The sequence below is a fragment of the Pleurodeles waltl genome, chromosome 4_1, assembly GCF_031143425.1.
Source record: "Pleurodeles waltl isolate 20211129_DDA chromosome 4_1, aPleWal1.hap1.20221129, whole genome shotgun sequence".
NCBI classification, from domain to species: domain Eukaryota; kingdom Metazoa; phylum Chordata; class Amphibia; order Caudata; family Salamandridae; genus Pleurodeles; species Pleurodeles waltl.
In genome coordinates, this window is record NC_090442.1 from 542255182 (window position 1) to 542269075 (window position 13894).

The 13894-nt window shown below is 47.9% G+C and overlaps 1 protein-coding gene across 1 annotated transcript in view; it reads right to left on the reverse strand.

Annotated features, from left to right (window-relative positions):
* Positions 1 to 13894, reverse strand: part of CAPZA2 (capping actin protein of muscle Z-line subunit alpha 2) — a 260949-nt gene that overhangs the window by 55281 nt on the left and 191774 nt on the right. The window contains exons 7-8 of the mRNA XM_069228921.1: positions 5497 to 5575; positions 5229 to 5300 (exon numbers count right to left, since the gene is read on the reverse strand). Coding sequence (XP_069085022.1) covers positions 5229 to 5300; positions 5497 to 5575 — 151 coding nt within the window. The remainder of the gene's footprint in view (positions 1 to 5228; positions 5301 to 5496; positions 5576 to 13894) is intronic.

Genomic DNA, 13894 nt, shown 5'->3' on the forward strand with positions numbered 1-13894 from the left:
TGGGGATGTGGCCTTCGGATATGAAATGGCTGGTCGTATATCGGTGCCATACCAGCGCGTTGACGTCAGTTTCCACGCCAGAAGCACAGAGCCATGAAGAACACAGACTCTGGTGCACCAGAACTAGGGCCCCAAAATAGAGGTCACCGTCCCTAGAAATCAGTTTGCAGAACAGGGAGGATGGGTGGGTCGGTAAGGAATCTGCAACTAGATTATGTCTCTATCAGATAATTTGTTACCGAAGATAAGTAACTCGTTCATCTGATAGAGACTTATAGTTGCAGATTTCTTACCTTAGAATAGATACCCAAGCAATACCATCCCCAGAGGAGGGTGTGCGAACCAAAATCATTCTAGGAAGTCCCGCAGCACCGAATAGGCAAAGTACCCGTCCCTCGGACCGGACTGTCCAGGCAGCAGTGTTTGGTGAACGTGTGTAGTGATGCCCATGTTGCTGCCTGACAGATGTCCAGGACTGGAACTCCGCAGGCTAACGCAATGGTTGCAGCTGTTGTTCTGGTAGAGTGAGCATGCAAACCCTCTAGGGGGGTTCTTCTTAATCAATGCCTATTGAGATGGTCCTCTTCTGCACTGCCTAACCTGCATGCAAAATTTCACTACCAGGTCACTGCAAGTCACCCTTATGGCAGGCCCTCCTAGCCCAGAGGGCAGGGTGCACGTACCTGTGCATGTGGGAACCCCTGCACTAGCAGAGGTGCCCAACAAACTCCAGCTCCATTTTCCTGGAATCCATGAGTGCGGGGACACCATTTTATGCGTGTACTGGACATAGGTCACTACTTTGTCCAGTTACATAATGGTAACTCTGAACCTAGGCATATTTGGTATCAAACATGTCAGAATCATACCCCAATACTTTTGCAAGTACTGGTTATATGATTCCATGCACTCTGGGGGCTAATTAGAGGACCCCAGCATTGCTACCACCAGTCTTCCAGGGTTTTCCAGACAGCCCTAGCTGCTGCCACCCCTCAGACAGGTCTCTGCCCTCCTGCTGCTTGATCTGCTCAAGCCCAGGAAGGCAGAACAAAGGATTTCCTTTGGGAGAGGGGTGTTACACCCTCTCCCTTTGGAAATAGATGTGACTGGCTTGGGAGGGGTAGCCTCCCCAAGCCACTGGTTTGCTTTGAAGGGCACATTTGGTGCCCTCCATGCCTAAACCAGTCCACACTGGTTCAGGGACCTCCAGTCCCTGCTCTGGCGCGAAACTGGACAATGGAAAGGCGAGTGACCACTCCCCTGTCCATCGTCACCCCAGGGGCGGTGCTCAAAGCTCCTCCAGAGGGTCCCTGGGTTCTGCCATCTTATTTCTAAGGTTGGCAGGGAACTCTGAGAACATCTGAGTGGCCAGGCCAGGCAGGTGACGTCAGAGCCCCCTCCTGATAGGTGCTTACCTGGTTAGGTGACCTTTCAGGGCTATTTAGGGGCTCTCTCTTTGGTGGGTCCTCAGATTTGGCTTGCAAGATTCCAGCAGGACTCCTCCTCAACATCCACTTCGACTTCGACTTCTGGCCACTGGAAATGCAACTGGACCCTCCAGGAACCAACAAGCTGCAGATCGACGAGGAAGACTCTTGTGCAACACTGTATCCAGAGCTGCCAGCTTTGCAACAGTTCCCTCGCTGAGCATCCTTAGAAGACTGCAACTCTTCAGCCTTCCTGAAGAAGGAATCTCCCTTGGAGTGAATCACTCCCCTGCAACTGCAGGCACCTACCTACTAGCTGCGTGGATCCCCTCTCCTGCTGAGCTGCGTGGATCCGGCATCATGGGTGGTGGTCAGGAGTGGTCCCATTGGTCCTCTCTGCCAGCTGTCCAACTTGGGTGGAAGTAAGCCCTTGCCTTCCCAAGCAATACAGTACCCCTGTGCACCGCTTCCCTTGCAGCTGCCAAAGCTTGTCTGTCTCCTCCAAGGGATCTTCAGGCTACGCGCAGCTCCAGTCCCCAGCTCTCCTTCCTGAAATCCCAGCCTCCTGCGCGATTCTCCTGCAGCATGGGATCCTCTTTTGTAGTCCTGTGGGACTCCTGGGGGTGCTGCCTCTGCTCCTGTGCACACTCTGCGATGCTGAGGGTCCCCTGTGACTCCCCCTTCTGGGGAGAGTCCTCCTGGGCTTTGCTGGTCCCTGGCTCACCTCTTTTCCACTAACCGTGGGTGTGCCTTTGCCAAGGTTTGTTGGTGGAATTCTTGCTCCAACACCCACCTGCAATCGTCCTTCCAGCGTGGGACTTCAGCTCATCCATTAGGAGCTCTTCTCCAGCTCCAGGGCTGCAGTGCTGACCAGTTTGTCATCACCATCAACCAACTCGTGCATCCACAGCTGGGGGGGGGGGGGGGGGGGGGCAGGGGTTTAGTAGCTCCTACTCCTCCTGGACTCCACTGTGAGTCTTGGACTTGGTCTCCTCTCACTACAGGCCTTCTTTCTTCAGGGATCCACTGCTGGTTTCCTTGCAGTCTTCTCTGGGTGTCTTTTTTTTCTTCTTTTCCTCCTTTTGGGTGGTTTGGAGAAAATCCAGTGTTTTACTCCTGCATTCCTGGTCGCTGGGGGGTACGGTGTTACTTACTTTTGATTTTCTAATACCCCCAACTCCCCTCTACACATTTTACTTACTTAAGTGGGGGTACCTTGTTCGCATTCCATTTTTTAGTATATGGTTTGTCCTCCCCCTAGGGTCACTATTGGTTATTACGATTTGCACTGTTTTCTAACCTTTTCTATGCCTATTTCTGTTTGCTAGTGTATTTATTGAGTGTATCACTTACCTCCTAAAGGTAGGTCACCTGTCTAGTATTTTGTGGTGATTTTTGCCTAAATAAAGTACCTTTATTTTTGTACAACTAAGAGGGGGTACCTGGACCTGGTATAAAGTGTATATACCATAGGTACCGACCACGCACCAGGCCAGCTTCCTACATTCAGCATAACATGCCAACAGGTATAAATCCTAAAATATAAAAGTAATTGACAACCAATTAGAAAAGTGCAACATATTGGTAAATGTTTTGTATTTTTCCAGCCTTTGACCACTTCAGAAAACTGGAAAGAGGCTGCTCTAAATACAGCAACAATTTGGTTGGGGTCAATTTAGAAATCAAACTACAGGGAGTGCAGAATTTTTAGGCAAATGAGTATTTTGACCACATCATTCTCTTTATGCATGTTGTCTTACTCCAAGCTGTATAGGCTCGAAAGCCTACTACCAATTAAGCATATTAGGTGATGTGCATCTCTGTAATGAGAAGGGGTGTGGTCTAATGACATCAACACCCTATATCAGGTGTGCATAATTATTAGGCAACTTCCTTTCCTTTGGCAAAATGGGTCAAAAGAAGGACTTGACAGGCTCAGAAAAGTCAAAAATAGTGAGATATCTTGCAGAGGGATGCAGCACTCTTAAAATTGCAAAGCTTCTGAAGCGTGATCATCGAACAATCAAGCGTTTCATTCAAAATAGTCAACAGGGTCGCAAGAAGCGTGTGGAAAAACCAAGGCGCAAAATAACTGCCCATGAACTGAGAAAAGTCAAGCGTGCAGCTGCCACGATGCCACTTGCCACCAGTTTGGCCATATTTCAGAGCTGCAACATCACTGGAGTGCCCAAAAGCACAAGGTGTGCAATACTCAGAGACATGGCCAAGGTAAGAAAGGCTGAAAGACGACCACCACTGAACAAGACACACAAGCTGAAACGTCAAGACTGGGCCAAGAAATATCTCAAGACTGATTTTTCTAAGGTTTTATGGACTGATGAAATGAGAGTGAGTCTTGATGGGCCAGATGGATGGGCCCGTGGCTGGATTGGTAAAGGGCAGAGAGCTCCAGTCTGACTCAGACGCCAGCAAGGTGGAGGTGGAGTACTGGTTTGGGCTGGTATCATCAAAGATGAGCTTGTGGGGCCTTTTCGGGTTGAGGATGGAGTCAAGCTCAACTCCCAGTCCTACTGCCAGTTCCTGGAAGACACCTTCTTCAAGCAGTGGTACAGGAAGAAGTCTGCATCCTTCAAGAAAAACATGATTTTCATGCAGGACAATGCTCCATCACACGCGTCCAAGTACTCCACAGCGTGGCTGGCAAGAAAGGGTATAAAAGAAGGAAATCTAATGACATGGCCTCCTTGTTCACCTGATCTGAACCCCATTGAGAACCTGTGGTCCATCATCAAATGTGAGATTTACAAGGAGGGAAAACAGTACACCTCTCTGAACAGTGTCTGGGAGGCTGTGGTTGCTTCTGCACGCAATGTTGATGGTGAACAGATCAAAACACTGACAGAATCCATGGATGGCAGGCTTTTGAGTGTCCTTGCAAAGAAAGGTGGCTATATTGGTCACTGATTTGTTTTTGTTTTGTTTTTGAATGTCAGAAATGTATATTTGTGAATGTTGAGATGTTATATTGGTTTCACTGGTAATAATTAATAATTGAAATGGGTATATATTTTTTTTTGTTAAGTTGCCTAATAATTATGCACAGTAATAGTCACCTGCACACACAGATATCCCCCTAACATAGCTAAAACTAAAAACAAACTAAAAACTACTTCCAAAAATATTCAGCTTTGATATTAATGAGTTTTTTGGGTTCATTGAGAACATGGTTGTTGTTCAATAATGAAATTAATCCTCAAAAATACAACTTGCCTAATAATTCTGCACTCCCTGTACATATATTTCTTAGACAACACTTTTGCCCATTTTAAACAGAGAAAAATTACTGGTTTGGCAACTTTCTAAGACTCCTTCAGAAGAAATCATAAACACTGACAATTGTTACCATACTCAAAAATTGTGGAAACATGATGCAAATATAATCTGTGGAAAGTTACTTAGGCTAAAGTGTGGACATCCCAGATGTCAAAGAAAGGTCTCCACACTAAGAGGAAGGGAAACATGAAAAAGAAAATGTGACTTTGTCCACTTTGAAGGACTCACATTTAGGCATCAACGGCTCTGTTTCTTTGAGGTACAGAATCAAGTGGATATGAGAGGAGAAGTACTATTCCCCCCTTACTCCCCCACCAGTCATTCGGCTTCCTGATTTAATTTGTGTTACAACGGTTTGATTACCTTTTTTCTTTACAGGTCTGAAATATGCAGGGAGAGTTATCACAAAATCAGAAACAGTGACTTTTCCAGTGTAAGTATGTATCTTGGTGGCTTCAGGAACAGTTTGCACCCAATATAGGCATGCATCGAAAACAGAATACTTACAGACACTGTTAGAGATTCTTGTATATCTTTATGACTCACTAGCTGCACATTGCCATCTTCATAATAGTGAACCTGCAAGACAAAAACAGATACAGAAATAGGTTTTGACTCTATAAATGTTACAGCTCCATTCAAAGGGACAAAACCTAACAGGCATTGCCTTTTTGGGGGCTTCTCCTCATTTGCGATTCAGTGAGCTAAGTGAAATTAAGTTAAAATCATGCTAGAAAGTTCAAGGCCTCTACATGTAATAAAAGTAATAAAGTACCTGGATTTTCAAGATGCCAACCAGCTGAGTGCTAGAAGGGGTAATCGTAAACTTCCATTCTGACCTCCAACGACCATTCCTTAAAGACAGACATAAGAGTATTTTAGGCGTACATAGCACTTTAATTCAGTATACAGTCACATGCTTCATCTGTAAATTACATTTGAAAAACATGCTAAAGGTGTCACTTTTATTGGTGTCGTTCTAAATGGCATCTGAATGATAAGACAATACTTTTCACACCATTTTTCTAAGGGCCGGTGCTCGGTAATAGGATACTCACTTCTACCAGAAAGCACGGTCAGAACACTTTACTTAGGGAGAGTACAGCATAGTCTATCACAGCAGAGCAGGTATTATCACTACAAATCATATTAGTTTGTGTTTGCTAGTTTGTGCCACATCTCTTCTGCATTATCGAGTGTAAGCAAAGCTGTAATGTCAGCGCTCAAATATGGAAAATAACAATAAATTAATATATACTGAATATCTCCTGAGACTCTGGAAACTTTATTTTCAAAGAGGAAAAACATTTTTAAATAAAACATGTGAGAAATTCAGTCTCCTTTGTTTTCAGTAGGCAGGCATATTGTTGTTAATGAAACTGCAGATGCACACGATTTAACTATTAATTACGATTGCCATCATGAGATCTTGATTAATATCCATAAACACTGAACAGAATAGCAAGCGCATACCAAAGAGATGGGACCACAACTGCCACAAAAAGACTGAGAGGTTTGTGGGACTGACTGCACCAACTGGCTATATTGAAAGCCCCTACCGTAGCCATGGAGGGATGAAACTTGTGATGTGGCTGACATGGCGGAGCAGACAGGCGCAACAAGTGCAACATTGCCCTACGATCTTTAAAGCGCTGGAGAGCAGTGTCAGCTTTTTGCTCAAACAGGAAAGACCCATCAAAGGGCATGTCAATCAAGGTGAACTGGACGTCACCACAGACGCCCAAAGACATCATCAAGGGGCCTAGCCTAATGGCCACATCAAATAGTAAACTTAGCTGCATCTCAGCTGTCTTGAGTGACTTGTGTGAGAGTGGGACACAAATCTTCCAGGACAAAAGGCAAGATTTGTGCATCAGAATTCCAAAAGGTATGAGTATAAGCCACAGAAGGCAGGTGGCATTGACCAAAAGCAGGGCCAAACTAGTGGAAGAAAAAACGTGCTTCCCAAATGTTTCCAAGTGCTTTGATTCCTGGTCTGGTGGAATGGTGGGGAATGCATTTGGATTGACCTTACTTTGAGGCCCGGCAATGTATCGAAGTCTGTTGGGACACCAAAATGCTGCAGACCAGCTGGATCACGGAGCGGACTCAGTCAAGGTCAAAGCAGCACAGACTCTGAGTCGGGGATCAAAATGGGCTGCACTTCGTCTGTCCGCATCAATGATCCATGATTCAGCGTGGGTTGTGGCACCAGGACCAGAGCTGGCATTTAAACCAGACTGTAGCAGCTCCAGAGGGTCCAACTGGTACAGAGGGCCGACTTACTGCCAGAGTCCCAGATGGAGGGCCTTGGAGACTGGAAGAAAGCCAAAGTGAGTTGGTAATGAGTCAGATAACATGTGGCTTCACAAAACTCATGGACTTACTGTACAGTCGCTGACGGACTGGGAAATTCTGGTTGGCTTGGAACAGTGGTTGTAATCTGCTCTTAAAGGGATCGGCTTTAGGAGAGAGAACAACGTCCTAGTGCCATCTCTTGAGTAAGAGTGGCAGGTAATAAGGCCACGTGTACTTTTTAAGTTTCTCCTTCGACTTACCCGAAGACTGCGAGTGTGACGAAGATGGGCTATGGGAATGACTTTGGGAGTGGGACCAGGTCCAGGACATTCCCTTTGACCTTGACTGGTCATGGCGTGTAGTCTTCAGATGCTTGGAGACATAGAAGTTGGCTTTGCAGTCCCTGATGGCCTTGGGATGCATTGAGGCACAGTCAGTGCAGGCCTTGGAATTGTGTTCCAACCACAGGTAAGTCTAATGGGATCTGTCAGAGACATTTGCTCGCACCAGCCAATACAATGTTTAAATCCTGTAGTTTTAGGGGGTGACATTTTCCCTCACAATCTGGTATTTACAAATAAAAAAAAACAAAAAAAAAAACTTCTGTTGGCATGCATGGATGACGGTATATGCAACTCCACACTTCGTTTCCTGGAACAGAGCTATGTCTGTATGAAGCTGCACGCTGGCATCTGCTAGTGTGTAGGGATACTGCTAAAGAGTTTTTGGATCCAGTTTGATTCCTGAGTAATATTTAAAAGGGGAGGAATGTGCAGTGAAAAGCATGAAAACCCATTTTCTTACTCTGTTTTCTCTATCTCTGTAAAGGATGGAAAGTTGGAAGAATACATAAACTGCTAAGGCAGAGTTCCAATAGTCTGGTACCAGGGCTGTGACTGTTTACCTCACTCGCACATGACCTATGGAATGGGGGACTTACAGCATCCTTTTGTCAAAGCTCCTTAGGTCCATCTAGGATTTAATAAGCAGATATGTTTGGCAAGGTATGACAGTGGCATACGTCTGATACATTTGGACACCGAGCATCCATGCTATGCTTCTTAGCCATACTTAATATATTTTTCTTTACAAACTCTAATACCTGGAACTTGGGTACGAGGAACGCAGTAACAGGCAGCCCTTTCTTTATTCCGACACCTCTTAAAAACATGAACTACTGTATCAGGTTTGTTTTCTGTACAATTACCAAGTTGATTTGTGCTCAAAGCAAAGTAAATACATTTTAGCAGTGTATGAACTTGCCGCGTAAGCTCTCATTATCCTAATGAGACTACTGGATTTGGGTGGCAGAATCACTTGTACTGTGGGGGTCAGAGTCTGAACCCACTACAGGTGACACCTGTCGGCCTAATCCAGGTTTTGCTCCGGCTAACTAGCAGTGCCTCATCTCCACCCAAAAGCAGGGATGATTGAGCAACTGAGTGTAAGGAAATGCCTCCTTGGCATGGTTACCCCCTGACTTTTTGCCTTTGCTGATGCCAAGTTATGATTTGAAAGTGTGCTGGGACCCTGCTAACCAGGCCCCAGCACCAGTGTTCTTTCCCTAAACTGTACCTTTGTCTCCACAATTGGCACAACCCTGGCACCCAGGTATGTCCCTTGTAACTGGTACCCCTGGTACCAAGGGCCCTGATGCCGCGGAAGGTCTCTGAGGGCTGCAGCATGTCTTATGCCACCCTAGAGACCCCTCACTCAGCACATGCACACTGCTTGCCAGCTTGTGTGTGCTGGTGGGGAGAAAATGACTAGGTCGACATGACACTCCCCTCAGAGTGCCATGCCAACCTCACACTGCCTGTGGCATAGGTAAGTCACCCCTCTAGCTGGCCTTACAGCCCTAAGGCAGGGTGCACTATACCACAGGTGAGGGCATATGTGCATGAGCACTATACCCCTACAGTACCTAAGCAAAACCTTAGATATTGTAAGTGCAGGGTAGCCATAAGAGTATATGGTCTGGGAGTCTGTCAAGCACGAACTCCACAGCACCATAATGGCTACACTGAAAACTGGGAAGTTTGGAATCAAAAGCCTCAGCACAATAAATGCACACTGATGCCAGTTGTAGGAAGTTGGCTCTGTATGTGCTATTTCAAAGTAAGGAATAGCATGCACAGAGTCCAAGGGTTCCCCTTAGAGGTAATATAGTGGTAAAAAGAGATAATACTAATGCTCTATTTTGTGGTAGTGTGGTCGAGCAGTAGGCTTATCCAAGGAGTAGTGTTAAGCATTTGTTGTACATACACATAGACAATAAATGAGGTACACACACTCAGAGACAAATCCAGCCAATAGGTTTTGTTATAGAAAAATATCTTTTCTTAGTTTATTTTAAGAACCACAGGTTCAAATTTAACATGTAATATCTTGTTTGAAAGGTATTGCAGGTAAGTACATTAGGAACTTTGAATCATTTCAATTGCATGTATACTTTTCAAGTTATTCACAAATAGCTATTTCAAAAGCGGACACTTAGTGCAATTTTCACAGTTCCTGGGGGAGGTAAGTTTTTGTTAGTTTTACCAGGTAAGTACATTAGGAACTTTGAATCATTTCAATTGCATGTATACTTTTCAAGTTATTCACAAATAGCTATTTCAAAAGTGGACACTTAGTGCAATTTTCACAGTTCCTGGGGGAGGTAAGTTTTTGTTAGTTTTACCAGGTAAGTAAGACACTTACAGGGTTCAGTTCTTGGTCCAAGGTAGCCCACCGTTGGGGGTTCAGAGCAACCCCAAAGTCACCACACCAGCAGCTCAGGGCCGGTCAGGTGCAGAGTTCAAAGTGGTGCCCAAAACGCATAGGCTTCAATGGAGAGAAGGGGGTGCCCCGGTTCCGGTCTGCTTGCAGGTAAGTACCCGCTTCTTCGGAGGGCAGACCAGGGGGGTTTTGTAGGGCACCGGGGGGGACACAAGCCCACACAAAAATTTCACCCTCAGCGGCGCGGGGGCGGCCGGGTGCAGTGTTAGAACAAGCGTCGGGTTCGCAATGTAAGTCAATGAGAGATCAAGGGATCTCTTTAGCGCTGCAGGCAGGCAAGGGGGGGCTTCCTCGGGGAAACCTCCACTTGGGCAAGGGAGAGGGACTCCTGGGGGTCACTTCTGCAGTGAAAGTCCGGTCCTTCAAGTCCTGGGGGCTGCGGGTGCAGGGTCTTTTCCAGGCGTCGGGACTTAGGTTTCAAAGAGTCGCGGTCAGGGGAAGCCTCGGGATTCCCTCTGCAGGCGGCGCTGTGGGGGCTCAGGGGGGACAGGTTTTGGTACTCACAGTCGTAGAGTAGTCCGGGGGTCCTCCCTGAGGTGTTGGTTCTCCACCAGCCGAGTCGGGGTCGCCGGGTGCAGTGTTGCAAGTCTCACGCTTCTTGCGGGGAGATTGCAGGGTTCTTTAAAGCTGCTTCTTGAAACAAAGTTGCAGTCTTTTTGGAGCAGGTCCGCTGTCCTCTGGAGTTTCTTGTCGTCGAAGCAGGGCAGTCCTCAGAGGATTCAGAGGTCGCTGGTCCCTTCGGAAGGCGTCGCTGGAGCAGAGTTCTTTGGAAGGCAGGAGACAGGCCGGTGAGTTTCTGGAGCCAAGGCAGTTGTTGTCTTCTGGTCTTCCTCTGCAGGGGTTTTCAGCTGGGCAGTCCTTCTTGTTGTTGTTGCAGGAATCTAATTTTCTAGGGTTCAGGGTAGCCCTTAAATACTAAATTTAAGGGCGTTTTTAGGTCTGGGGGGTTAGTAGCCAATGGCTACTAGCCCTGAGGGTGGGTACACCCTCTTTGTGCCTCCTCCCAAGGGGAGGGGGTCACAATCCTAACCCTATTGGGGGAATCCTCCATCTGCAAGATGGAGGATTTCTAAAAGTTAGAGTCACCTCAGCTCAGGACACCTTAGGGGCTGTCCTGACTGGCCAGTGACTCCTCCTTGTTGCTTTCTTTGTTCCCTCCAGCCTTGCCGCCAAAAGTGGGGGCCGTGGCCGGAGGGGGCGGGCAACTCCACTAAGCTGGAGTGCCCTGCTGGGCTGTGACAAAGGGGTGAGCCTTTGAGGCTCACCGCCAGGTGTCACAGCTCCTGCCTGGGGGAGGTGTTAGCATCTCCACCCAGTGCAGGCTTTGTTACTGGCCTCAGAGTGACAAAGGCACTCTCCCCATGGGGCCAGCAACATGTCTCTAGTGTGGCAGGCTGCTGGAACTAGTCAGCCTACACAGACAGTCGGTTAAGTTTCAGGGGGCACCTCTAAGGTGCCCTCTGGGGTGTATTTTGCAATAAAATGTACACTGGCATCAGTGTGCATTTATTGTGCTGAGAAGTTTGATACCAAACTTCCCAGTTTTCAGTGTAGCCATTATGGTGCTGTGGAGTTCGTGTTTGACAAACTCCCAGACCATATACTCTTATGGCTACCCTGCACTTACAATGTCTAAGGTTTTGTTTAGACACTGTAGGGGTACCATGCTCATGCACTGGTACCCTCACCTATGGTATAGTGCACCCTGCCTTAGGGCTGTAAGGCCTGCTAGAGGGGTGACTGACCTATACTTGCATAGGCAGTGAGAGGCTGGCATGGCACCCTGAGGGGAGTGCCATGTCGACTTACTCGTTTTGTTCTCACTAGCACACACAAGCTGGCAAGCAGTGTGTCTGTGCTGAGTGAGAGGTCTCCAGGGTGGCATAAGACATGCTGCAGCCCTTAGAGACCTTCCTTGGCATCAGGGCCCTTGGTACTAGAAGTACCAGTTACAAGGGACTTATCTGGATGCCAGGGTCTGCCAATTGTGGATACAAAAGTACAGGTTAGGGAAAGAACACTGGTGCTGGGGCCTGGTTAGCAGGCCTCAGCACACTTTCAATTGTAAACATAGCATCAGCAAAGGCAAAAAGTCAGGGGGCAACCATGCCAAGGAGGCATTTCCTTACACAAGTGTACACTATATTGTGAAATACACACAGAGGGCATCTTAGAGATGTCCCCTGAAAACATACCCGACTTCCAGTGTGGGCTGACTAGTTTCTGCCAGCCTGCCACACACCAGACATGTTGCTGGCCACATGGGGAAGAGTGCCTTTGTCACTCTGTGGCCAGTAGCAAAGCCTGTACTGGGTGGAGGTGCTTCTCACCTCCCCCTGCAGGAACTGTAACACCTGGCGGTGAGCCTCAAAGGGTCACCCCATTTCTTACAGCGGCACAGGGCATCCCAGCTAGTGGAGATGCCCGCCCCCTCCGGCCACTGCCCCCACTTTTGGCGGCAAGGCTGGAGGAGATAATGAGGAAAACAAGGAGGAGTCACTCCCCAGTGAGGACAGCCCCTAAGGTGTCCTGAGCTGAGGTGACTCTTACTTTTAGAAATCCTCCATCTTGGAGATGGAGGATTCCCCCAATAGGATTAGGGATGTGCCCTCCTCCCCACAGGGAGGAGGCACAAAGAGGGTGTAGCCACCCTCAGGGCCAGTAGCCACTGGCTACTGCCTTCCCAGACCTAAACAAACCCCTAAATAGAGTATTTAGGGGCTCCCAGAACCGAGGAAGATAGATTCCTGCAACCTAAAGAAGATGACGTACTGCTGACCTGAAGCCCTGAAGTGAAGACGGAGACAACAAATGATTTGGCCCCAACCCCACCGGCCTGTCTCCCTACTTCAAAGAAAACTGCAACAGCGACGCATCCAACAGGGTACAGCGACCTCTGAAGCCTCAGAGGACTACCCTGCATCTAAAAGGTCCAAGAAACTCCCAAGAACAGCGGCCCTGTTCAAGAAACTGCAACTTTTGGAAACAAAGAAGCACACACGTTTCCTGCTGGAAGTGAGACTTTCCACTCTGCACCCGACGCCCCCGGCTCGAATTGCGGAAAACGAACACTACAGGGAAGACTCGCCGGCGACTGCGAACCCGTGAGTAGCCAGAGTTGACCCCCCTGAGCCTCCACAGCGACGCCTGCAGAGGAAATCCAGAGGCTCCCCCTGACCGCGACTGCCTGCTTCAAGGAACCCTTCGCCTGGAAACCACACTGCACCCGCAGCCCCCAGGACCTGAATGAACCGAACTCCAGTGCAGGAGCTGCCCCCAGGCGACCGTCTGCCTAGCCCAGGTGGTGGCTACCCCGAGGAGCCCCCCCTGTGCCTGCCTGCATCGTTGAAGAGACCCCCTGGGTCTCCCCATTGATTCCTATTGAAAACCCAACGCCTGTTTGCACTCTGCACCCGGCCACCCATGTGCCGCTGAGGGTGTACTTTCTGTGCCTGCTTGTGTCTCCCCCGGTGCCCTACAAAACCCCCCCTGGTCTGCACTCTGAAGTCACGGGTACTTACCTGCTGGCAGACTGGAACCAGGACACCCCTATTTCCATTGAAACCTATGTGTTTTGGGCACCACTTTGACCTCTGCACCTGACCGGCCCTGAGCTGCTGGTGTGGTAACTTTGGGGTTGCCGTGAACCCCCAACGGTGGGCTACCTTGGACCCAACTTTGAACCCTGTAAGTGTTTTACTTACCTGTGAACTTAACATTTACTTACCTCCCCTAGGAATTGTTGATTTTTGCACTGTGTCCACTTTTAAAATAGCTTATTGCCATTTTGGTCAAAACTGTACATGCTATTGTGATAATTCAAAGTTCCTAGAATACCTGAGTGAAATACCTTTCATTTAAGGTATTGTTTGTAAATCTTGAACCTGTGGTTCTTAAAATAAACTAAGAAATGAAAATGTCACTTACCCAGTGTACATCTGTTCGTGGCATTAGTCGCTGCAGATTCACATGTTGTGCATAGTCCGCCGTCTGGTGTTGGGTCGGAGTGTTACAAGTTGTTTTTCTTCGAAGAAGTCTTTTCGAGTCACAAGACCGAGGGACTCCTCCTTTGTTCCATTGCACATGGGCGTCGA